Source organism: Trichechus manatus, unplaced genomic scaffold, assembly GCF_000243295.1.
Source record: "Trichechus manatus latirostris isolate Lorelei unplaced genomic scaffold, TriManLat1.0 scaffold00057, whole genome shotgun sequence".
Taxonomy (NCBI): Eukaryota; Metazoa; Chordata; class Mammalia; order Sirenia; family Trichechidae; genus Trichechus; species Trichechus manatus.
In genome coordinates, this window is record NW_004443993.1 from 2,434,232 (window position 1) to 2,461,698 (window position 27,467).

Genomic DNA, 27,467 nt, shown 5'->3' on the forward strand with positions numbered 1-27,467 from the left:
CAGAAGGCAGAAGGGGACAGGGAAGCTGGTGATAGGGAACCCAAGGTTGAGTAAGGATAGTGTTGATGTGTTGTGAAATTGTTAACCATTGTCATAGGGCAACGTGTACTGTTAAATGAGAAACTATTTTGTTCTGTAAGCCTTCATCTAAAGGGAGAATAGCAGCACAATTGGAAGAGCGTAGTCGATGTTAGTGAACTGTGCATGTAGAAATTTTTGAAATGGTATATCTTTGGCTATGTATATTTTCACACACAAAAAAAAAAAGTTGAGAAGGGAGAGGGTTGACATGTTGTGGGGTTGTTAACCAATGTCATAAAACAATATGCGTACTACTGTTTCATGAGAAACTATTTGTTCTGTAAGCCTTCACCTGAAGTACATTTAAAAAAAAAATGTCCAGAGTGACAAGTTCTTTGTAACTCCCTATAAACACTGATACATCTGGAGGGTAGGAACCATTCCATAGGTAAATGACCAGAGGACACCCCTGTCAATGTAGGCTGCCAGAAAGCTCTGAGGGGGCCATGAAGCCTGAATATATCCATGCTTCCTTCTCTATCTGCCACTTAGGGGTTCCAATGAGCTAGCTGGACATAGTGAAACAATTGATGAGGGTTCTGAAGGCAAAGTTGACAAGGATTTGCATATACTGCTGGTTGGGGGTTTACTGGAAAAACAATTTTAAAAACTACATACATTTGTACATGTGCTATAACAGTAATATATGCACATGCATATTAAGATAAATAATAATAAAATATAATAATATAAGATAAATAGTCTTTACTATTCATACCGGTATTATTTAAATAGCCCTAAATTGGAAACAACCCATGTGGATCAACAAAAGAATGGATAAGTTCCGATACATTCTATTTATACTACTGCAGCAAAAAGAATAAATCAAAGGTAGATGCAACAATGTGGATGAACTTCAGAAATATAATGTTAAGTGAAAGAAGTCAGACGAAGATTGCACCCCCCAAAGCTGGGATTGAGACTTTATTAGTGAAGGTGTGTGTATTAGTTATCTATTATTGCCTCACACATTACCACAAACAACACACATTGTCTTATAGTTTCTGGAGGTCAGGAGTCCAGACATGGCTTAGCTGAGTCCTCTGCTCAGTGTCTCAGCAGGCTACAGTCACTGGACAGCCACTGTAAGGGATAGGCTGAAGGCAGCAAAAGCTATGCTGTCAGATACCACTGGGCACCCTGCTCTCTTCTCCCACAGCTTTGTTATCCAGCAATTTAGTCTCCCCAGATAGCAGGAGAAAAAGTGAACTGATCAAGTGCACAGACCCCCAGGGAGGTGGTGGGTACTTACTTTCAGGTACCTTTCCAGAAGAATCCTGGCTGATGTAACCCATCAGTCCTTGTGCCAAGGAGGCTGGGATCATTTGTTGCAGCCTGGTGAGACACTAAGCCATGTCTGGACTCCTGACCCACAGAAACTATGAGGGTCTGTCTGCACAGTGTGGTTTCAGCCCACTGGATGGCAGAGAAGCTGGGTGACCTGGGCCAGAGCTGTTCCACCAGACAAGCAGGAAGCAATTCTCTAAGGTACTGGTGAGCTGCAGTTGGTGGGCCAGTGTGCAGGAGTTGCAGCACCACTGGGCACGAAGGCTGGAATGCATGGTGTCTGCAACAGAAGAGCTGTGACATCTTGGCTGCACAACAACTGAGGTTGGTAGGCAGGTGTGCAGAGGAATTTGGGTGCCACTCCAGTAGCAAGGCCTGGGACTTAGTGTCCTCTTCTTGAGGGCTGTGGGAAACAAACCTCTAGGGGTATAGACTAATTGTGAGTGGTGCACTGAAGAATTTGGGGTCGCCCTGCAGCATGTAGCCTGGAATGCACCGTGTCTGTGTCATATGGGCCATGGAAAACAAGCCTATAAGATGCAAGTGCAGCTGGTTAGCGACTGTGCAGAGGGATTAAGGGTGCCTCTGCAAGTGGGAGTCTTGAGTGTGCAGTATCCATGTTGGGAGGGCCACAGGAAGGTGGTGGCTAGGCCGAGGCTTCAAGATCATCACAGGACTGTGCGTTCTGGGCACGTGGCTTGGGTAGAGCACCACCAGATGTCCTCATTCCCACAGCGCTGACCCACTGGGGAGCAGATGGATCCAGATATAGACGTTCCCTTCCTTCTGCAGTGTCTCTCCAGTGCCCTCTACTGATAAAGCGTAACGCCATGCTCAATGTAAAAGAGAAATACTTAAAGAATCCAGTCCTTTATCACATAGAAGATATTGAAAATGAATCTGTAGCTGAGATGAATAATAATAATCAACCCTTTGTCTACTCAGCTTCCGTATGCACTCTACACACATTTGAATTCCTTTACCATAATAAAACAACTCTATATTTCCACCTTAAAGGGTGCAAGAAATTCTAACCTTTCCCAAAATGAGAAGATTCACAGTCTCAATAGTCACTGTGTTCCCATCACAGGCTATATTAATTACTCCTCAAATTTAGTCACAATCTCACTGAATATTGTTACCTAAAGACTACATCATAAAGTTAACGTCCAATAACTTGTATATAAAATAAAAATGGGAAGTAGGAGATGGAAGAAATGAATGGTTAGTTCGTGTAAATAAACATATAAAGAAATACATGCATATAACGAGCAAAAAGAGAAAATATGTAAAACTGCTACAGTTTTTGCTTCTGCAATTGGTCACAAGGTTGTAGTTGGCATCCTTCTTCAATGACCAGTTCCATATTTCCTTTGCTTTCAGCCAGAACCTGGGTTCTGCACCTGATAGAGTGACCTAATCCTTCATTCCCAAAGGGTCTAAGTCCTCCATTGTCCTGCCTTTTAGTTGTTGCCATTTTCCATTAACTTTCACTTTGGAGCGTCAAAGTACTAGGAGATTCTAGACTTACTCCTCTTTTCTTCAGTTGTGCAGCAGCAACCCAATTTCCCTTTGGTGATTTGGATCCCTCACACCACCCGTAGATTAAGAACTCCCTCCTCCCCCCCCTTTTTTCTTCTTGGTTTAGTGGCATAAGAAGCCCAAAATAGCCAGGTGGCAATCTCATAGTTCAATTTATTGGAACTACAATTGTTCCTCTTGGGGAAAACATACCATCATTAGGGACTAACAGCTCCAAATCTCCAAAACTCAAAGTTGCTGGGATTGGAAGCAAAAATTCTGGTCAGTCAAGCTACTCCCATGTTCATTCATCGATTCCTGGACCCATGTATTCTGGCTGTGAGGAGACAGCACCATATAAAGGTCTTTGATTCAAATCACATACTGTGTCCTGTAAGACAGAACCCTATCTTTTCAGAGGGTTGTCTCCCAATTGGCACTGTAACTGAATTTTCAGTAAGCCATTCCACTTCTCAATTAGGCCAGTACTTCTGGGTTTTGAGTATATGGTAATACCAGTTGATTCCATAGGCATGTTCCCATTGTTGCACTTCCTTTGCAATGAAACGTGTTCCTTGATCAGAAATAATTCTGTGCTGAATGCCATGACTTCAGATAAATCGTTTTGTGAGTTCATGGAAGGTGGTGCCAGCAGAAGCATTACAAGTAGGAGTAAATCCATATCATGCAGGTATGTCTATTCCAGTCAGGATGAATCTTTGCCACCTCCATGATAGAAGGGGTCCAATGTAATCAGCTTGTCACCAGGTGGCTGGCTGATCCTCTCTGGGAAATGGTGTCCTATTGGGAACGCAGTGTTGTGTTTTGCTTTTAACAGGTTAGGCACACAGCAGTAGTATCAGCTGGGTCAGTCTTGGTAAGGGGAAACCCATACTGTTGAGCCTACGCATAGCCTTTATGCTTGTCACCATGGCCATTTTGTTCATGGGCCCATCGAGCAAGCACTGCAGTGGCTAAGGAAAGTGACTGACATCTAAAGAGTGCATCATTTTGTCCACGTGGTTATTAATAGTCTCCAGTGGTTCACCTTTGGTGGACATTCACATGGGACACAAATATCTTAATAGTCTATGCCTTTTCAGAGAGGTTCATTCACAGACTTCTTTGTCACAAATCTTTCAATCTGTTCCTTTCACATCCTTGACCATCAAACCATTGGTAACTGCCCATAAGTTAGTATGGATCCATACTTCTGGCCATCTCTCACTCCAGACCCACTGGACAGCCAAATATACTCCTTTAACTTCTGCTAATGATGGTTTTCCTTTGCCAGTGTTCTTCAGGGTCACTCCTCAATGAGGTTATAGTGTTGTAGCTTTCCACTTTCAGATGATACTAGCATATTGTGCAGACTCATCTCTAAACCAAGCTTGGTCTCAGTCAGCTGGGCATAAGAAATACCCCAGGAAACTATAGGCATGGATTGAGGGAGAGGAGGCAGTGCAACCAGAATTGATGTTGAAAGAATCTTTGCTACCTATTCATACAACTTGCACTTACTGGAACTTCCTGAATTTGATCTCTCATACTGTATACCATTTCCATTTGATGATAGATTGCTGCTGTATGCAAACTTGTGGTTAAATGGGTCAGATAACACCCAGTTCGTGATGGGAAACTCAGGCCACATGGTCACCTGATCCCCGTGGTTAGCTGTTTAATCTCTACCAAGGCCCAGTGGCAAGCCAGAAGCTATTTCTTAAAAGAATAGTTAACCACAGAAGAAGGCATAGATTTGCTCCAAACTACTAGAGGTCTGTGCTATTATTTCCAGTTGGTGCTTGCCAGAGACTTCCAACAGCATCCTATCTACCATGGATACTTCAAGTATCATTGAGTTTGCTGGATCATATGGACCAAGAGCTTGAGCAACTTATACTGAAGCCTGAACTTGCTGCAGAGCCTTCTCTTGCTCTAGTACCCACTTGAGACTTGAAGCCTTTCTGGTGACTCTGTAGATAAGTTAAAGCACACACAAACGTGGTGTATTTTGCCTTCAAAAATCCAAAACACCTACCAAATGTGCCTTTTTTGGGGGGAGTAGGTGGTGTGAGGTGCAGTAACTTGTCTTCCATCTTGGAGGGGATATCTTGACATGATCCAGGCCACTGAACCCCTAGAAACTTCACTGAGTTTGCTGGCGTCTGAATCTCCTGCCGCAATTTTACATGTCTTATAAATGTATCTAAAATGTTTGCTACTTCCTGCTCATCAGATCGCTCTGGCATAATGTCAACATAGTAGACCAGCATGATGTTTTGTAGAATGTCAAGACCTCTGTAGACAAATTATGGCAAAGAGCAGGGTTATTGATATAACTTTGAGGCAATGCTGTAAAGGTGCACTGTTGGCTCTGCCAGGTTAAAGCAAACTGCTTCTGGTTGTCCCTTCAAATTTGATATGGAGAAAAAGGCATTAGCTAGGTCGGGAGCCGCATACCAAGTGCCAGGGACTGTGTTGATTTGCTCTGGTAAAAATACTAGGTCTGGGACAAGATCTACAATCAGAATGACCATGTGATTAAGTTTATGATAGTCCATGATCTAAGTTTCATGAGACTTCTCATAGGCAAAAGTAGTGAGTTAAATGGAGATGTGGTAAGTATCATGACCCCTGCTTTTTTCAACTCTTTGATGGCTGCATTAATTTCTGCAGTTTCCTCAGGAATGCATTATTACTTCACTTTATTATCTTTATTATCTTGATGAGTGAGGAGTTCCAGGAGCCTCCATTTAGCTCTTCCTCTCATGGAGCAGAGAGCCATTTGTGGAATCCTGCCAGTTTCCAAGAATGTCTATTCCAATTATATATTTTTTTTTGTTGTTAGCTGCTATCGACTTGGCCCCCAACTCATGGCAACCCATGCACAACGGAACAAAATGCTGCCTTGTCCTGTGCCATCCCTATGATTGGTTGCAGATCACACCATTGTGACCCATACGATTTTCATTGGCTCATTTTCGTAAGTAGCCTTTCTTTCTAGTCTGTCTTAGTCTGAAAGCTCTGCTGAAACATGTTCAGCAGCACAGAAATACACAAGCCTTACTGACAGACAGGTGGTGGCTGTGCATGAGGTTCACTGGCTGGTAATCAAAACCAGGTCTACCGCATGGAAGGTGAGAATTCTACCACTGAACCAATACCTCAGTTATACATTTAGGAATGGGGAAATAACCACAGGGTAGGCCCATGGTCCAGCTGGACCCATCATGAAATTGGAATTAAAGTTAAGACTGCATCTATCACCTGACCACTTTAAGATTCCACTTTGACTGGGCCATAATGGTATTTTAGATCCCCAGGAATGAGTATTTCCAGTGTATAGTTACTCTAGTAAAGGACTCCAGGTTCCTTTGGCGGATGGCTTGGAGGAATATTTATAGTGTGGACTTGAAGTAATGGTGCAGGGTCCTTCCTTCAGTGAAGATGCTGTGGATCTGTGCATTTCTTTAGGTTTGAAAATTGGGTAAAATCCCGCAATTCTCCACTGTGGTGACTCAAGTCAGGTTTTTGGCTACCAGACTTTAGACTTTCTTGTTGTATAGATCAAGCAGTATTATAGCACCGAGATTGGAAACTATGGCCCATGGGACAAATCTGGCCCTCTGGCTGCTTTTCATAAAGTTTTATTGGAATACAACCGTGCTTTACATATTGTCTATGGCTTCTTTCATACTGCAATAGCAGAAATTGCAACAGAGACTATATGGTTCACAATGCCTAACATATTTTCTCTGTGACCCTTTACAGAAAAAGTTTGCTGATCCTTGCCATAGTAGACTGCCCATCTATTTCATTCCTAGAGACACCATGATCAGATAGCCACCACCAAAGACCTCTGTAGGTCAAGGAATTCTGATTACTGGCACGTTCCCACTGCCCTTTATAGTTGATTTCCACACTTTGTCTTCGGTGGTTAAGTGTTGCCACTTGGCCTTTGCTACTCTGGGCTCCCATCATCCCCACTGAAATCCGGGAACTCATCTCAGTGGTGGTATTCCCCACAGTCATAGCTGACCTATAAAGGAGAGAAACCACAGAGCTTTTCAAGGATGCAGCTACTCCCCTCATGAGTTTCATGAAGAGTGTCTTCTGGGTCCTTTCTTGGAACATAGGTACAGATCACACATGATAAATCTAATGCAACATTCCTCTCTAAGCCTCTGGATTCTCTCCTCCACATTATGCCAGGTAAGCATACTTAACTGTAGGCCACCATTGAGTCTAAGTTTCAGTCATCCAACCAATTAAATGGTTAGATCCAGCCCTAGCTGTATGAGATAATATGTTAAATCCAGAATGTCTAGTAAGTGTTCCTATGCCAATGACTGGCTCAATCTACTGTTATATTCCACCCTCCTTGATCTAAGAACCTTAGAGCCCATTCCCATACATGTTCCCCAGGTTATTAAACTAAAAACCAAACCCGTTGCCATCGAGTCGATTCCGACTCATAGCTACCCTATAGGACAGAGTAGAACTGCTCGGTAGGGTTTCCAATGAGCGCCTGGTTAATTCAAATCGCCGACCTTTTGGTTAGCAGCTGAACCCTTAACCACTATGCCACCACGGTTTTCCCCGGGGTTATTAGCCAAACTTTTCTACTAGCAAAGTCTTAGAGTTATTTTGGTGTGTAAACTATTTCCTCCTGCATTATATTGTATACTTGTTTCCCTGGCTCACTCCGGAGCATGCTGATATTTTCCAATAGTGGCAACAGGGGGTAGTTGTGATGGATCTCGGACAGTGAGTATTCCCTTCCAAGGCATCTGCCCCAAGTGAGATTACCACATAGTTTTCAAGCAGAAAAAGACTAGTCTCCTCAGAAACCAAAGGGCAAGCTACTCCCACTGATAAAGGAGGCTCAGAGTGACTTGGGAGTTCAAGGTTGTGAGTTTCATCTGGGTCCAACTAGATATCCCCATTCCAAGTTTCAGGTTCTCATTCTTTCCTGACCAGTGCCTTAATTTTCACATGAAAAACTTGGTGAGACAGAATTTAACTATGGTTATAACTCAACATGTACAATTAAACTTTGCATTTGATTTTCAGCAGTATCAGCCTGCAGCTACAAGAAATAGAGTTTCTTAAGGGCTGTCATGGAAGCTCTTTGATTCTCAGGACTGGACTTGAGATGCAAGTTAGCAGATCTGAGATTTTTTTCTGTGCAAGTGCACTCAAAAGAGTCCATCCCTCACCACAAACCTCATAGTTATTATTACTGCTATAATGATCAAGGGCAGTAGCCACTTGGACTCCCAAAGCAAGTGCTTTAGTTGGCACTTCATCAGTCAATCACAGGCGATAATTTGATTAATGTAATGCTGCTGAATACCTTTTCCACTGGCAAGGAACTCAACACTTTACTCAAGCCCAGAGTTGTCTATCTCCTGGAATCACTCCTGTATCAATTCTACATAAGACCGGGTCCAGTCAGAAGACAGAAGCCGCACCTTTAGACAGGAGAAATGTAATATGAGGATGTGAGTAGACCTGTAAAGGTTACCCTGGGGTTGATGGAGAGTACTCAAGGAGGGTCAAACTTGGAGGGGGGTTCCCTCCCCAGGGTTGTGATTTAGGCTTTGTTGGAAAAGATGTCATTACAGTCCACTGGATGGTGAAGAAGTTCACTGGGTTGTCAGGTCCAGAGTTAGTCCACAGTCATGGGCAAGCAGGAAGCAATCCTCTGGGATGCAGACAAGCCATGGCTGATGGGCAGATGTGCAGAGGGAATCATGATGCCACTACAGTACAAGACCTAGAGCATTAGGTATCCACATCAGGGGGCCATGGGAAATAAGTCTCTGGGGTCCAGGCAAGTCGTGGCAGGTAGGTGTACAGAGGTAGTGGGTGTCCTGTTTTGGGTGGCAATATTTTCTGAAGGAATAGCTAGAGGTAAGAAAATAAAGAGGCACGTGTCCCAGACCCCTCCAAGTTCCAACAAGGGAGATCAGGAATGTCTTAATTGAATATTTTTCTCATCTCTATAACGCCCAACAGGAGTTTAGACTTATAAGACAAGCTAACTAACATTCAAGTCTGAGTCAGCACTTCTTAACTGGGTGACATTATGCCAATTTCTAATTCTTTTTGAACCTAGATTTCCTCAGCTATTAAATGGTGGATAGAATAATATCCAACTTGGGAAGTGAAGATAATTGAATGAGATTATATATGTAAAGCTTCCAACAGAATCTCTGGCACATATGAGTGCTAATTTTTACTTTCAATATTAATATTGTATAGTATTCTACATTTTTAAATGACCTTTACATATGTGACTTTATCTTCTGCAGAGAGATGGCCAAGAATTATGTTTGATGACTGGTAAGTAATGCCTTTTGCTCAGTGACTGATGTTTTGAGACAGGACTCCAGACACGACTGTACAAAGAGGAATTAAGACCAATTTATCCACTTAAATTCACGAGCTGCTGAGAGGAAGAACCTTGGAAGCAAGAGAAGGTGTGTTTAGGCATATTTCACTATCAGCCTCCCAGGATGGCAGCCATAGATATGTCACCTGCATGCGGTAAGTCTTTGTTGATGCTTCTTTTCAGGTATTCTACTTTAGGTTACTCTTGCACAACACAGTAGGTTCAGTGCTCAGTCATGCTGTGGGCCACCTAATAAGTGCTGAAGTGGGCCAGAAGGTGAATACATCAGGTTCCTGGTATTTGAGATGGAAGGAGCGGTTGTATATGCTTTGGGAGGAAATGTTGCATATTCGCATTCATGAATTTTATCATCTTCGTTGAATTAACAGTTATACCTCTCTGAATTTCAATTTCTGTACCTATAAAATGGGATTGTTAATCCCTTCATGGGTCACAAGACCCAGAGTCCCCTCTTCTGGCTCTAGGTAAACCATGCTGCTTTGGCATTTTAAGAAGTGGTGTGTTTGTGGTATGTTATGTGCATGGTATGGAACAGCTTCTAGGCATGTGTCAGTATTGTGGACCAGCATAGAATCTCATACTATCTTTCTTCTCTGTAAGAAGGCCATCTATCTCAGGATTTTTTCTGTCTTCGTGAGGGAAAGTCAGAGGAGGCAAGGATGGTGGCTGGGTTGCTGTCAGATTCTTCTCAGGCAAGTGGGAAGTTGACTTTGTTTCTGGAAGCTAGCCATGTCCCCTCATAATGACCCCAAGCTTCTTAAGGAAATATGACCCTGCTCAGGGACTGAGTCTCCAGATGCATTTCCCCAAGACAAAGGACATCTCATAGTTATACAGGGATTACACTGGAAATAATCCTGTGTTTTCAATATTTATGAATTCTTTCTGACTCTCAATCGTGCTTGTGTGCATTTTGTTTTGTTGATTGCTCTGTCAGACACTAAGGAAGAAGATGAAGTGTCTAATCTGAAGGAATTTGTTCTGCCAATATGGAAAGAATTCATCCATTTTGTGCATTTTATAGAGTGCTGCAATGTGCTCAGGACTAGCTGCAACTTATGGAAAGAGGGAACAGTCTAATTGTAGAGATAAGTCCAGTCATGTGCTAGTGGTGCTGTAAAACCAGATGACTGCATGAGATTACCAGGCAGTGTCTATAGATAGAAGAGGTCTGAGCACTCATTCCTGGAGTAGACAATGGGAGACCACAGAACCCCATCTAGGCATATCTCCCTTTCTCAATCCCTCATCCATCTTCTTATGAACATTAAAGGAGATGGTACTTGGCTGAAGTCTGCATGTGTGTGATGGTTTAGGACTTGGTGACCTTTGAGGATGTGGCTGTGGACTTTACCCAGGAGGAGTGGACTTTGCTGGATCAAACTCAGAGAAATCTCTACAGAGATGTGATGCTGGAGAACTACAGGAACCTGGTCACACTAGGTAAGGCTAGTGTCATTAATTCATTTAGTCCTTTATAGAATGGATTATTTTTAAAACCTGTGGAGCAAATGGGAATATAGTGGTAACTGTGGCAGAAGTGGTTCCTGTCTTAAATAGGCATTCCATCTCATGGCTTCCCCGTGAAAATGAAGATCTCTCTAAATAAATGACTTTATTTCCCCTATGGATTGCAAATCTTAGGGCTTCCTAAATGCATAAAATTTCAAGTATGTGTTTCAATTCTTTTTTTTTTAATTGTAGTAAATATATATGTAACAAATTGTTCGGCATTTCAACATTCTTCACGTGTAAAATTTAGTGACATTAGTTATGTTTATCATATTTTTGAACCATTACCATTATCCATTTCCAAATTTTCCCATCACCTTTAACAGCTCAGTATCCCCTTAGTAGTGAATCTTACTTTTCCCTTTCCTCCCACCAGCCCCTGGTTAACCACTAATAGATTTTGGTCTCTATAATCCTAGACTTTTCATATAAGTGGAATCATACAATGTTCATTTGTGGCTGACATATTTCACTCAGCATATTTTCAAGATTTATCCATGTTTTAGCATGTATCAAGACTTCATTTTTCTTTATGACTAATATTCCATTGTATGTATATGCCACTTTTTGTTCATTCATCTGTTGCTTGACATTTAGGTTATTTCTACCTTTTGGCTATTGTGAATAATGCTGCAGTGAACGTTGGTGTACAAGTATCTGTTTGCATTCCTGCTTTCAATTCTTCGATCCCTAATCCTTTTGAGGCACAGAGAGAAAGTATGTTTGAATTTTTGAGCCTTTCAAAAGAACTTTACTACACTTATTAAAAATTTGGTGTGGTTATTTTGCTGTTCTGAAGTTAGACCTGACCATCTTCAGAATCCCTGAAGGCTAAAGTTTTGGTTCCTGATTTATGGAAAAGTTTGTTATTTACTGAACAGTCTTTTTCTTTCATGTATCTTTCCCCTCTAGCAAGGTACCACTTATGCAAACCTGGTCTGATCTCTCAACTAGAAGGTGAAGAGCTGAGAACAGTGGAGGAAGGAGTTATCCAGAGTGAGTAAACAGACAGATATAAATTATTATGAAGAGCAGTCTTAGTCTGGGAGAGGGCAGTACATGTGGAAATGTCCATTGGGAAACATTTTAAGGTGTACTCTTTTCTAGAACACTGAGTCCATTTTGTTTCTGAGATTTCTCATGTAGATTCAACTTCCTGTCATTTTGTCAGACTGGTGGCTTGCATGTTGGTAAGATGCTGGAAGCATGCCACTGGTATTCCAAATACCAGCAAGGTCACCTGTGGTGGACAGGTTTCAGCAGAGCTTCCAAACTAAGACAAACAAGGAAGAAAGGCTCGGTGATTTATTTCCAAAAATTAGCCCATGAAAACCCTATGAATCACAACAGAATATTGCCCAATATAGTGCTAGCTAGATGAACCCTCTAGGTTGAAAGGAACTCAAAATACACAGTGGCTGCAACAGTGGACTTGAGCATATCAACAGTCATGAAGATTTGGTGCAGGACTGGGCAATGTTTCATTCTGTTGTACATGGGGTTGCCGTGAGTCGGAGCCAACTTGTTGGCAACTAACAACATCTATCTTCTTAATCTCTTGGCCTCACAGAAGAATCTGTGGCATTTTTTTCTCAATTTTTTAATGCATGTATTTGTCCATTTTTTCCCACTCTTTCCTTGATAATCCCATCTTTCTGATTATTGTCAGTCTCATTTCTTAGTAAATGATCTTGAAACCATGTAAATAATTACCTCTGATTTTTGACACCTTGTCCTTATCACTGCCAAACTCTTGACATAGCCAAACATTTAAAATCTGTTTTTTTATTTTAACAATTTAAACCATATTTCAGATTAGTATTGTAAAATATATATAATGATCTCTAACACCTTTATCTGCCACAATTTATTTCTTCAAAACAGTTTTTTAAAAATTTTATTTCAGAATTGGACTTGCAATTTAAAGCCATAGTGTCAGCACCTCAGCAAGATATTTCTGGGGAAAAAGTTTCCAGTGGAATACAGCTGGTAAGATTTTCAAGTTGTGATTTCTTTCCTCCATATTAGTAATAGATGGAATACCATAAGATAGAACCAAAAAAAAAATCAAACCCATTGATGTTGAGTCAATTCCGACTCATAGCAACCCTACAGGACAGAATAGAACTGCTCCATAGGGTTTCGAAGGAGTGGCTGGTGGATTCAAACTGCTGACCTTTTGGTTAGCAGCTGTAGCATGCTGTAGCTGTTAACCACTGTGCCAGCAGGACTCCATAAGATAGAACCCAAAAAACAAAAAACTCATTGCCGTTGAGTCGATTCAGACTCATAGCAACCCTATCGGACAGAGTAGACCTGCCCCATAGGGTTTCCAAGGAGCAGCTGGTGGATTTGAACTGCTGACCTCTTGGTTACCAACTGAACTCTTAACCACTGCACCACTAGGGCTCCATAAGATAGAACAGCAGCCCCAAAATAATGAAAAACATATGAAGCAAATAGCATTTACCCAAGAGAAAACAGAATCTTTAGAGAGATTCTTTGAATATTATAAATTTGGAGAACACACTACACTTAGCTCAAAACCTGTTTCTTCACAGAGAGTTACTACAAGTAAGCATCCTCATATATTTAACATATTTGATACATAAATTAGTCTTAACAATTATTAGACAAACTGTCTCTAAAAAGCCCTGTGGAAGTAGAGACTATAATACAGTCTCTTGGCTGTATGATCACAAAATTTAACTTGAAATAACTAAAAACAGGACAGAAACTATACATGCAGTGAAAATGGTAAAATCTTCATTCATAGTAGTATTTCCTATACATAACAAGAATCATGATGAGAATGTAACTGTAATGGATGTGAAAAAGCTTTTAGTCATCATTTGTCTCTTCATCAACAGGAGCGAATCCACACTGGGGTGGAACATTATGACTGTAAACAATGTGGAAAAGCCTTCAGTGAACATTCATGCCTTGAGACTCACATGAGAACTCACATTAGAGAGAAAGCACATAAGGGTAATCAACATGGAAGAGCCTTCAGTAAGAACTCTAGCTGTACTGTGATCAAAAGAACCCAGATTGGGCAGAAATCTTCTGAGGATTATCAACGTGAAAAAGCTTTCAATCAACTTCGAAATATTGTGCACAAAAAAACTCACCCACGAGAAAAACTATATGAATGCAAAGACTGTGGGAGAGCCTTTGCTAATCAGTCATACCTTAAGGTACATGTGAGATCTCACGTTGGAGAAAAACCCTATATATGTAAGGAATGTGGGAAAGCCTTCACTAATTCCTCACACCTTACAGAACATGTAAGAATTCACAGTGGAGAAAAGCCTTATGTGTGTAAGGAATGTGGGAAAGCCTTCACTCAGTCCTCAGGACTTATGTTACACAGCAGAACTCATACTGGAGAAAAACCATATGAATGTAAGGAATGTGGGAAAGCTTTCACTGATTCCTCAAGTCTTAATCAACATGTAAGAATTCACAGTGGAGAAAAGCCATATCAATGTAAGGAATGTGGGAAAGCCTTTACCCAATCCTCAGGCCTTACTGTACATTTAAGAACTCACACTGGAGAGAAGGCCTATGAATGTAAGGAATGTGGGAAAGCTTTTACTCGTTCCACAAGCCTTAATATGCACATGCGAACTCATACTGGAGAAAAACCCTATGAATGTAAGGAATGCGGGAAAGCCTTTAGATATTCCACATGCCTTAATATTCATATGCGAACCCACACTGGAGAGAAACCCTACAAATGTAAGGAATGTGGAAAAGCCTTCATTCAGTCTTCAGCACTTTCTAAACATGTAAGAAATCACACGAGAGAGGTTCTATGAATGTAAAGTATGTGAAAAAGCCTTTAAATGTACGGCAGACTTTAACAGTCATATCCGAACTCAGCTGGTGAAAGACCAGTGACCTTCCATAATATGTAAGAACTTAGAGTGGACAAAAACTCCATTAATATAAGGAATGTGGAAGAGCCTTCATTAATTTTTCATACCTTAGAGAACAATTAAGAACTCTTATTGGAGAGAAGCCTTTGGCTTATAAGGCATGAAGGAAAGCATTTACTCGTTCCACAATGCTTATTTTACACATCTAAAATTATGACAAAACCCCTAGGAAGGTGAGGAAAGTGGCACAACCTTTAAATATTTCACATGCCATAATACATGAAATCTCATATTGATGAAAGACTATGTATGGAAATCACGTCATAAAACCTTAATAGCCACATGAGAATTCACACTGGAGTAAAACCCTGTGAATGCAAAGGTACAGGAAGACCTTCGCTTGTTCTTCATATCTTACGATTTAAGAACTCAGTTGAAAAATATCCTATGAATTTAAGGAATATGAGAAAGCTAGTATGTATGAATTCACACTGAAGCTGTACAAATGTAAGACATGTGGAAGACCCTTCACTGATTCCTCGGGTCTTACTGAATAAGATCTTACAGTGGAGAGAAACCCTGTGAATGTAAGATATGTGGGAAAATTGTAGTTCTGCCTAATACTTTAATATCCAACTGTGATCTCCTGTAATAGGAGTGAAGAAAAACTTTATGATTGTAAGAAGTGTTGGAAAATCATTATTTTTTCATTTGATTCTTTAGTAAACATGGAGAAATTCACACCCAAGAGAAACTGTGAATATAATGAATGTAGGAAATGCTTCTCTGAGTCCTGAAATCTTATGGTCTGCTCACAAAAACATGGCTTTCTAGGTGGTTACATAGATCTATTTTGAACATTCGTGATTCTTCCTGATCATTCTTGTGCACAGTGTGTCTTTCTTTTTCCTAAGAGCAGTGCCAGGCCAGTCTCCTACCTGGCCTAACTCCTTTGCTGTCTCCTGATGGCATCATCAAGTGGCAGCCTGGCCAAAAGGGGGCCTGTGGGAGTCCCACTTAATCCTGTTTCAGCCACCAGGATTCTCTTGTTGGATTGATGGTCTTCGATAGTGAAGGGAGTCATGGGTGGTGCAAACAGGTAACACACTCATCTGTTAACCAAAAGGTTGTAGATTAGAGTCTACCCAGAGACACCTCAAAAGAAAGACCTGGTAATCTACTTTTGAAAAATCAGCCATTGAAAATCCTATAGAGCACAGTTCTACTCTGACACACAGGGGGTTGCCATGAGTCAGGATGAATTCAACAGCAACCAGTGATGGTATATAGTGAAGACAATGATCACTTGATTGAGTACACTTCTCTCCAAGTCTTATCTACAGTGGCTCACACTGGCTAAGGTGTGGAATATAATACATCTCTGTAAATTTTGTAAATATGCTCTTGTATCCCTCTTGCATCTGATCCTTTTGAATAAAATGTCCAAGTGTGAGCAGGGAATGAGTGGAGAAAAGGTGAGATTATAGCTGCTGATATGAGACTGATTTTGTGGCCACGAAGGGAGAGCAACACCAGCAACTAAGGAGGCAATACCTTTGACCTTGGGAAGTGCAGGGAGGGGTGGGAAAAACGAATGCTGTCTTTGACCACTACATCCAGCACCATAGCCTGGAAAAGCAATCATTGTTCTGCTGAGTCAAGCAACAGTTGTGTCTGGCAATCTGATCCTCTGCTGGATTTGTTATTCCTCTGTACATGCTATGAAAACAGAAAAATTCATGGACATGTCTGCTCCTGATATTCAGTTGTTATTGATGCCATTATTGACAGCCCCTGATGCCATCACTGGGCCCTGGGTACTGACATGCTGACCAGCACAACCTTGTTTCAGTCTGAATGATACAAATTCATAACTTCTGATGCCTGAGTAGCCTTGAGTTATGTATGGTGATCAATGATGCAACTGCTTGGTGACACTGTCTTTGGGACTTTAACCAGTATAATGGTAATCCAAATCAAGTTTAACAAGAAATTCTGGGCTGGAGTGACCTGTGCCATTTCGTATTACATGTTTGTATGTATGAGGACAGCAGGTCACAGGATGGCTCTCTCTTGGGGAGGGGAGTTGCTATATAACCTATCTTTTGCACCCTTTAATTATTAGCAATGACAACAAAGATCAGATTAGTTTCACTCCCTCATATGGGTTGCAATGGATAACAGATTGGCCTTAGATTGTTACATCCTGATTTTCTGAATTAGGACCTACTATACCCTGCTCAAACTTATTCACAGTTGGGAGGTGGGGATGGTTGAGGTCAACACTACAGGTTGGTCTCATTTTGCCACTTGGAGTCCTAACGATAGTCTTGTTGTTGTTGTTAGGTGCCATCCCATCGGTTCTGACTCATAGCGACCCTATGTATAACAGAACAAAACACTGCCTGATCCAGTGCCATCCTCGCAATTATTGTTATGCTTGAGCACATTGTTACAGCTGCTGTGTCAATCCATCTCATCGAGGGTCTTTCTCTTTTTTGCTGACCCTCTACCAAGCATGATGTCCTTCTCCAGGGACTGGTCCCTGATAGTAATATGTCCACGTACAGGAAACGAAGTCTCACCATCCTCACTTCCAAGGAGCATTCCAGCTGTACTTCTTCCAAGACAAATTTGTTCATTCTTTCGGCAGTCCATGGTATATTCAATATTCTTCGCCAACACCATAACAGAAAGGTGTCAATTCTTTGGTCTTCCTTATTTATTGCCCAGCTTTCACATGCATATGGGGTGATTGAAAACACCACGGCTTGGGTCAGGCGCACCTTAGTCTTCAAGGTGACATCTTTGCTTTTTAACACTTTAAAGAAGTCATTTGCAGCAGATTTGCCCAGTGCAATATGTTGTTTGATTTCTTGACTGCTGCTTCTATGGGTGTTGATTATGGATCCAAGTAAAATGAAATCATTGACAACTTCAATCTTTTCTCCGTGTATAATGATGTTTCTTATTGGTCCAGTTGTGAGGATTTTTGTTTTCTTTATGTTGAGATACAATCTATGCTGAAGGCTGTGGTCTTTGATCTTCATCAGTAAGTGCTTTAGGTCTTCTTCACTTTCAGCAAGCAAGGTTGTATCACCTGCATAAGGCAGGTTGTTAATGAGTTTTCTCCAAACTTGATGCCCTGTTCTTCTTATAGTCCAGCTTCCGTAAGATTATTTGTTCAGCATACAGATTGAAAACTTATGTGAAAGGATACAACCCTGATGCACACCTTTCCTGACTTTAAACCACACAGTATCCCCTTGTTCTCTTCGAACAACTGCTTCTTGTTCTATGTACAGGGTCCTCATGAGCACAATTAAGCGTTCTAGAATTCCCATTCTTCACAGCATTATCCATAATTTGGTATGATCCACACAACTGAATGCCTTTGCGTAGTCAATAAAACACAGGTAAACATCTTTCTGGTATTCTCCACTTTCATCAACAATGATATCCCTTGTTCCACATCCTCCTCAGAATTTGGCTTGAATTTCTGGCAGTCCCTGTCAAGTGTACTGCTACAACCAATTTTTGAATCATTTTCAGCATAATTTTACTTGTTTGTGATATTAATGATATTGTTTGATAATTTCAGCATTCTATTGAATCACCTTTCTTTGGAATGGGCACAAATATGGATCTCTTCCAGTCTGTTGGCCAGGCAGCTGTCCTCCAAATTTCTTGGCATTGACGAGTGAGCACTTCCAGCACTGCATCCATTTGTTGAAACATCTCAACTGGTATTCCGTCGGTTCCTGTAGCCTTGTTTTTTGCCATTTTCTTTGGTGCACTTGGACGTCTTCCTTCAGTATCATCAGTTCTTGATCATATACTACCTCCTGAAATGACTGAATGTCCATCAATTCTTTTTGGTACAGTGACTGTGTATTCCTTCCATCTTCTTTTGATGTTTCCTGTGTTGTTCAATATTTTCCCCATAGAATCCTTCTATATTGCAACTCGAGCCTTGAATTTTTTCTTCAGTTCTTTCATCTTGAGAAATGCCTAGGGTGTTCTTCCCTTTTGGTTTTCTATCTCCAGGTCTTTGCACGTTTCATTATAATACTTTATCTTTTTGAGATGCCCTCTGAAATCTTCTGTTCACTTCCTGTACTTCATCATTTCTTCCTTTTGCTTTAGCTACTCAATGTTAAAAGCAAGTTTCAGAGTCTCTTCTGACATCCATTTTGGCTTTTCTTTCCTGTCTTTTTAATGACCTCTTGCTTTCTTCATGTATGATGTCTTTGATGTTATTCCACAACTTGTCTAGTCTTCAGTCGTTAGTGTTCAGTGCATCAAATCTATTCTTGAGATGGTCTCTAAATTCAAGTGGGATATGCTCACGGTCGTATTTTGAGTCTCATGGACCTGCTCTAATTTTCTTCAGCTTCAACTTGAACTTGCATATGAGCAACTGATGGTCTGTTCTGCAGTCGGCCCCTGGCTTTGTTCTGACCAATGATACTGAGCTTCTCCATCGTCTTTTTCCACAGATGTAGTTGATTTGATTCCTGTGCTTTCTACCTGGCGAGGTCCACGTGTATAGTCACCATTTATGTTGTTGAAAAAAGGTAATTGCAATGAATGAGTCGTTGGTCTTGCAAAATTCCGTCATGCAATCTTTGGTGTCATTTCTGTCACCAAGGCCATATTTTTCAATTACTGATCCTTCTTCTTTTTTTCCAACCTTCACATGCCAATCATCAGTAATTATCAGTGCATCCTGATTGCATATTTTGATGAACTTCAGACTGCAGAAGTTGGTAAAAATCTTCTGTTTCTTCATCTTTGGCCTTAGAGGTTGGTGTGTAAATTTGAATAATAGTTGTATTGATTGGTCTTTCTTATAGGCATATGGATATTTTCCTAACACTGACAGCGCTGTACTTCAGGATAGATCTTGAAATGTTCTTTTTGACAATGGGTGCAATGCCATTCCTCTTCAATTTGTCATTCCTGGCACAGGAAACCATATGATTGTCTGATTCAAAATTCCAGTACCAGTCCATTTCAGCTCACTAATGCCTAGGATATCGATCTTTATGCATTCCATTTCATTTTTGATGACTTCCAATTTTCCTAGATTCATACTTCATACATTCCACGTTCCAATTATAAATGGATGTTTGCAGCTGTTTCTTCTCATTTTGCATCTTGCCATATCAGCAAATGAAGGTTCTGAAACCTTGACTCCATCTACGTCATTAAGGTTGACTCTACTTTGAGGAGGCAGTTCTTCCCCACAGTAGCTTTAATAAATGCTGTCTGAGTTTAGTTGAATGGATTTGGTCTGAGCCTGTCAATCTGGTCAGGTTAATCAGTGACTGACAGAGTGACATATTAATGTTATAATTCATCAGAAACCAAATGATATAAGGCCCAGAGGTGGATTGTTGAGATACATTTCTCCTTGGATCTCATGCTCCTAGACATCTTGCTAAGCATACCAAGAATGCAAGGTCCTGACCCCTCCTTATTTATGTCATTTCTCAGGGCTGTCTTTTCAGTGAGCAACCTTGAGAGATGAGATAATCTCTCCTTTTGGGACAAAGAGCAGGCTTGCTTACTGTCTCCTATAAAACTGAGTTTCCTAACCTCAGTGTTCCTCTCCTGTAACACAATCCAGTGCATATGCAAGCAAGCATCATCTAGGGATTGCCTCTGAAGAACTGGGATGCAAGGGAGATCAATGTAAAGATGCTGACACATGCTGCTGTAAAGTCCTACTGTTGTGGTAAAGTCCATGCTGTAGTAAAGTCTTTTGTCTCTGAATCCAGAGTTTCAGATCTTCTGCCAGCTTCCATGAAAGAGTAACGTGCTACCTTACTAGTTTCCAAGTAAATACAATGGAATCTCAGGTCTAACACTTTTGGCAATGAAGGTGGCATGCTGACAGAAACATGGCTTTCTGGAAGAGAAATGGCAAGGGTTATCTGTGCCAGGTTCAGAGATGTAAAACACCCTGAAAACCAGTAATGAACTCTCTTCTCAGAAGACGAGGGGAGTATGCGTCCGCTTGTGTCCTACCTATTCATGAGATTGAATGCCAAAAGGTACGATTGAAACAAGGCATCCAAATGACCCCTTGATGGTGGTTCAGTCTCCACTAGGTGGGTGTAGGAAGGGATGTTATCCTTATAATGGAGCTAAAAGCCCTGCAGCCTCAGCCAAAACAGAGTCAGAGGATCCCCAGAGTTGACACAAATGGTGTCAACAATGAGAACTTTTCCATTTGATCGCTTTGTGGTTGTTAGTTGCCACTGAGTAGGCTCCGACTCTGGTGACTGCCTTAGTTTTCTAGTGCTGCTGCAAGAGAAATACTACAAGCAGATGGCTTTAACAAACAAAATTATTTTCTCACATTTTAGGAGGCTGGAAGCCCAAATTTAGGGTGCCAGCTCTAGGGGATGTCTTTCTCTGTCGGCTCAGAAGGAAGGTCCTTGTGTCTTTGAGCTTCTACTCCTGGGAGATCTTTGTGTGGCTTGGTATGTCTCTTCCCCCACCTCTACTTCTCTCCCTTGCTTGTTTTAATCTCTTTTATATCTCAAAAGAGATTGACTCATGACACACCCTATACTATTCCTGCCTCATTAACATAACAAAGACAACCCATTCCCATATGGGATTATAACCACAGGCATAGAGGTTAAGGTTTACAACACATATTTTGGGGGACACAATTCAATTTTTACAGTGACCTTATGTATAACAGAATAAAATGTTGCCCAGTTCTCCATTCTCACGATCATTAGTACACTGGAGCCCTTTGTTGTGGCTACTGTGTCAATCCATATCATTAAGGGTTTCCCTTGTTTTTGCTTTAGGTAAACTGAAAGCATTAGACGTTTGGTTGAGCTGTAAGTGAGCAGCACCTCAAAAATGAAAGTCAATGTAATCATTGGCTCAGGGATGCTCTCACCTTCCATGTGTCTGATCTCTCTCTGTCCCTGAGACCAAAAGGCATATGCACTTTTGGGTATCCTAGGAAACCTCAGGGAGAGGAGGGACTCAAACATTTATGGTTCTGTTGAAGAATGGGAATTCTGGAACATTTAATTGTGCTCATGAGGAACCTGTACATGGTCAAGAAGCAGTAGTCCAAACAGAGCTAGGAGGATACTACAAGATTTTAAACTGAAAAAGGTGTGTGGCAGAGTTGTGTTCTTTCACCTTACTTATTCAATCTATATGCTGAAAATGTAATTCAAGAAGCGAGGCTATATGAAGAAGTATGTGGCACCAGGATTGAAGGAAGGCTTATTAACAACCTGATATGCAAATAACACAACCTTGCTTGCCAAAGATGACTTGAAGCTCTTACTGATGAAGGTAAAAGACTACAGCCTTCAGTATAGATAATACCTGAACATAAAGAAAAAATACTTACAACTGGACCAATAAACAACATATCATGATAAATGGTGAAGAAATTGAAGTTCCTAAGGATTTCATTCTACTTGGTTCCACAATCAATGCCCATGAAAGCAGCAGTCAAGACATCAAATGACGCTCTTACCTAGGGAAGCAACACAATCAGTCATGTCTACTTCACCCACTTTCCCAGGTGCTATTTCCACCTTGATGTGAACAAAGGTGTGGAGTTGATACAGACACAGGGTTGAAAGAGGTGGTTCTGGGTGATCCTTATTCTCCCTCCTCTTCCTCATCACTCTTCTTGCTGAAAGACGCACTTCTGTGGCCATAGCATTTTGTGCAACATCAAGGAATCCTTACCATAATTCCTCCACCAAGCCAAATGTCAACATTTCAATATCATTGTGTAAACAGACTATCCTTTGACCCTCCCCCACAAATATAACAAGGAAATGGCACTTGGCTTTGAGGGGCTCTGAACTGGGGAGGAAAGGGAAGCCGCGGGGAACTCCAGACAGGTAAGAATCAAATCGCATCACATACGGGAGGAAAACCACTTCTCCCACTGTCCCTGTCCCTCCCCCCAGCCACGTGGGCTACTAGCTGCTGTGAACTGGGGAAGTTGCCCCAGAAAAAGAGACTGTTTCCCTAACCACCACATCTCCCGCCTCTACAGAGAGACAGGACTCCAAGCTTCTGCTCTAAAATCAATAAAGCAGACCTTCCCAGGGGTCTGTTTGGAGGGTTCCAGCACCTCCTCCACATGGACAATGTCAGCTGCAAGCCTACTGCGGATTGTTACACCCCCTGCAATGGAGTCTGTGCCAATAGTCAACACTCTACCTGACTCCCTGTGCACCCCATAGCCCAGGCCTTTGAAACCAACAGGACAGATCTCCTGGGGAGCCAGTTTGGGTCTGCCTGCTCACCCTTCTGGTTGGCACTGAGGACTACTGACTGAGGCTGCTGTGTACTAAGAAGCAGGCATCTAGAGTAGAGGCTACACCCACAGCCAACATACTACAGGGGGTCTCAGATAGCAATAAGACAGACCTCCCTGGGGGTCTGTCTGGAGCATGACAACCCCTTCTCCACCTGAACACTGTCACCTACAAGCCTGCAGTGAATTGCTACAGAAGGTCTCTGGAGTGGAGTCTGCTCCCATAGTCAGCACTCTACCTGCCTCTGGGTACCCCATAGCTCAAGCCTCTGAAACCAACAAGACAAACCTCCCTGGGGGTCACTTTGGGTTAGACTACCCCCAGTTCCCGTTGGTGCTGAGGACTGCTGTCTGAGGTTGTTTTATGCTAGGAAGCAGGCATCTTGAGTGGAGGCTGCATTCACAACCAACAATCTACCAGGGGGGATATTAATATCAACAAGGCAGACCTATGTGGGGATCTGACCAGAGCGTGACACCCCCTCCCCCCCGGTAACTGTTGGTTGCCAGGGTGTTGCAAACTGTTACAGAAGGCCCCTACAGTGGAGTCTACTCCCATACTCAACACTCTTACCTGCCTCCTGTGCACCCCATAGCTCAGGCCTCTGAAACCAAAATGACACCCCTCATTGGAGTTCCACTTGGGTCTGTCTTCTTCCCCTTCTGTCCAGTGCTGAGGGCTAAGGCTGCTGTGTGCTAGGAAAAAGGCATTGTGAGTGGAGGCTACACCCACAGCCAACATAGTATGGTGTGGGTTCTGATGGCAATAAGGCAGACCTCCCTGGGGATCCATTTGGAGTGTGACTACCCTTTTCCCAACCAGTAACAGTCAGCTGCTGGACTGATAAGAACTCCTACATAAGGTTTCCTACAGTCAAGTCAGGAGGTGGGTCACCTAAGTGGAGAGTGTGCCCCTAACCACCACAGGGCTACTGAGGCTCTGAAACCAACAAGGCAGATCTCTCAGAGGTCCTCTGGGGAGTGCCAGCCCCTCCTCCTCCTGAAATGAAAGAAAGTCTACCTGTGCACCCCTGAATCCTGCTCAGATATAAGCAGCCCCAAAGAGCAGGGAAGGAAACCTTGGGCAAAACCACAGGGCAACACCCATCCCTGAAGGGAGCTCACTGGGTGTGAGTTTTTCAACTAAAATGTGATTGCAGAAACAGAAGGGAAGGGAGTAATGACCAGAGAGTACTACAACCCCTGGTGGACAGATTGATTAGTACACAATATCTTGCATGAGTGATGGTGTCAGCTGGTGGACAGCACACAGCATGTTCTCTTGTGTGTCTAGGAGAGACAGAAAATTGAAAAACGAGATCTAGAACTTTTGAATCCAAATTAAATCAGGAAGGGATAAGAAGATATCCCAGAGAGAGAGCAGAAATGATAAGCAAAGGCCAAAGGCTCTGACCACCTAAGAGTTTCTTGCATAAAGTTGTGTGGACAAAAACACCAAATACTGGGGAAAATTAAGAAAGTTAACACCCTCGAAAATTCCAATGTCCAAAAAGTCACAAGACACACAGAGAAACAATGGGCCATCCAAATTATCATGACAAAAGGAGTGAAAGTACATCTAGGGGATGACCAAATAATGAAAAAAATGGAAGAACATAACAGCATTAAACATAATTAAAAAAACTGAGGGAAAACAAAGATCTCAGAGAAATAAGGAAAACAATGCAAGAACAAAATGAGGATCTAAAAAAAGATATTGCAAATGAATATAACTGAAATGAGAAACACAATAGAAGGACTTACCAACAGGTTTAATCAGGCAGAAGAAAGAACGAATTAGAAGGTAAAACAGTTAAAATTACAGACACTGAAAAGCAACAAGAATGAAGATTCAAGAAGGCTTAGCACAGTTTAATGGAATTATGAGACTACAAGAGGACTAATATACGCATCACAGGAATTCCAGAAGGAGATGAGAATGAGAAAGGGACAGAAAGAATATTTGAAAAATAATGACAGAAAATTTCCCCAAGCTAACAAAGGACATGAAGCTACAAACCCAAGAAGCTCAAAGTACCCTAAGCAGGGTAAACCCAAAGAAATCTACACCAAGACACATCATAGGTTCTCAAGAATTAAAGATAGAGAAACCTGAAAGCAGTGAGAAAGAAGCAGTCACATACAAAGGATCCCCAATACGAGTAAGTGCCAATTTTTACTCAGAAATATTAGAAGCCAGAAGGCAATGGAATGATATATTTAAAATGCTGAAGGAAAAAAACTCAACCAAGAATATCCAGTGAAACGATTCTTCAAGAATGAGGTTGAAATTAAAACATTCCCAGACGAACAGAAGCCGAGAGAGTTCATATCCACCAGACTGGCCCAACAAAAAAATAGTAACAGGAGTTCTGTATATGAAAGGGAAAAGACACTAGAAAGTAATCCAAAGCTATATATAAAAAGAAAGATCTCTAATAAAGGGAAATGCACGAACAAGCATAAGGGCTAGTGTGGTGGTTAAGATTGTGAGTCAACTTGGCTGGGCCATGATTCTCAATGGTTTGGCAGTTGATGTAGTTTGGTAGCTATGTGATCATGTAATCACCCCCATGATGAGATCTGTTATAAACAGCCAAATAGTTGAAAGGGTGATTTCTTAGGGGTGTGGCCTGCATCCAATATAGGTGGACTTTCTGGCAAAGCTCATTGGCTCTTGCTTGCTCTGGATCCTGTAGCTGGTTCCTGTTCATCTGACCTCAAGTTTTGGGGACTTGAGCTAGCAGCTTGGGAGTCATCAGCCTTCACAGCCTGTGAGCAAGAGGCCTGCTATCTGAACAGCTGATTTAGGTTCACCAGCCCTTGTAGCTGTGAGTTAGGAGACACCTCCAGCCTGACCCATGGACTTGGGACTTTCCAGCATCTACAGCCACGTGAGGCACTTCCTTGATATGTCCAGAAACAAATCCACATATCTATGGTTAACTGCTTTTTGACAAGAGTGCAAAATAAATTCAATGGGAAAGTCTCTTCAATAAATGGTGCTGGGAAAACTGGCTTTCCACATGCAGAAAAATGAAACAGGATCCATGCCTCACACCATACACAAAAACTAAAAATAAATTAAGGACCTAAATGTGCAAACTAAAGCCATAAAATTCTTAGAAGAACAAGCAAGAGCAATGCTGTCAGGCCTACCTTTCAACAATGGATTATCTGATATAACAAAAGCATAAATAGAAAAGACAAAATACATAAATGAGACCTCATAAAAATTAAAAACTTTTGTTTCATCAAAAGCTTTTACCAAAAAAGTGAAAAGGCAAGCTACTGACTGGAAGAATATCTTCAGAAACCATATACTGGCATACCTCAGAGATACTGTGAGTTCGGTTCCAGACCACAGCAATAAAGTGAATATCACAACAAAGCAAGTCACACAAATTTTTTGATTTCCTAGTGCATATAAACGTTTTGTTTACACTATACTATAGTCTATTAAGTGTGCAATAGCATTATGTCTTAAAAAACAATGTACATACCTTAATTAAATAAATATTGGGAGGTGGGGCCAAGATGGCAGAGTAGTCAGACGCTTCCTGTTGTCCCTCTTACAACAAAGACCTGAAAAAACAAATGAATCGATTGCATATGACTAACTAGGAGCCCTGAACATCAAAGGCAAAGTTGAGGAATCAGACTGAGTGGTGGGGGGAGGGAGAGACAGTTTGGAAGCAGCAAGGAGTTGCCAGACCTGACCTTGTGGGAGCTGCAGCCCTTCAGCCCAGATCAGCTCCGGGTGCATGGTGAGGCAGGCAAGCAGTGATGCTCGGCATGCATTTTCCACATTGGGAGAGACCCAGCGGCAGAGAGTCTACTCGGCCATCCAGAACCAGTGAAAAGCAGCACTCAAGCAGCTAAGAATAAGTACTTGCGTGTAGCCTACTTCGGGGATTAAGAAAAGCCCATCTGGGAAAAACCTCTCTCCCATTTACCTCCTCCCTCCCAGATCTGCTGGCTTCAGCAATTGCTGAGTCCCCTGGGCTGCAAGTAGGACACTTAAGGTGCCCTGAGCCATTCTCCCAGCCTTGGAAAGGGAACAAATTAACAAACAGGGAAAAAATAAGCTGCTGGCTCCCCTAAACCAGGAACTGAGGGTTAGCAGAGCTCTTTGCCTAGGCACAGGCATAAGGGGTCCACAGACTTTGAATGCCTTTCAACCCTGCATAGACTTGTGTGGGCCCACCTCAACAGTGTAAGCCCTCACTACCACAGTACAACAGGGTATATACCTGAAGTCTAACTTCAACTGTTTCAGCTGTGAAGTGGCAGGTTTGTGACATTTGACACTGCCCATTAACTGGGCTCCTCACCTGCCCACATCAGGGGCTTGAGGACTGGTGGCTCCACCCATGCCACCTAGCCACCTGTGAGAGGGGTCGAAGAATAAGTGGCGCCCCCCAGTCCTTACAGCCAACAGCATAAG

The 27,467-nt window shown here is 41.9% G+C and overlaps 1 protein-coding gene and 1 long non-coding RNA gene across 2 annotated transcripts in view; one reads left to right on the top strand and one right to left on the bottom strand.

The window, feature by feature from the left end:
• The window catches only part of LOC101344790 (zinc finger protein 420), a 347,019-nt gene that overhangs the window by 57,261 nt on the left and 262,291 nt on the right, over positions 1–27,467 (top strand). Inside the window, 1 exon segment of the mRNA XM_023733218.1 lies at positions 14,035–14,610. Within this exon segment, the coding sequence (XP_023588986.1) occupies positions 14,035–14,610 (576 nt within the window).
• On the bottom strand, positions 22,170–26,555 carry LOC111820959 (uncharacterized). Its single transcript, XR_002824452.1, has 3 exons — positions 26,524–26,555; positions 23,595–23,716; positions 22,170–22,222 (listed from the first exon to the last, which is right to left on the bottom strand). It is a non-coding gene; the product is annotated as an uncharacterized LOC111820959 (long non-coding RNA).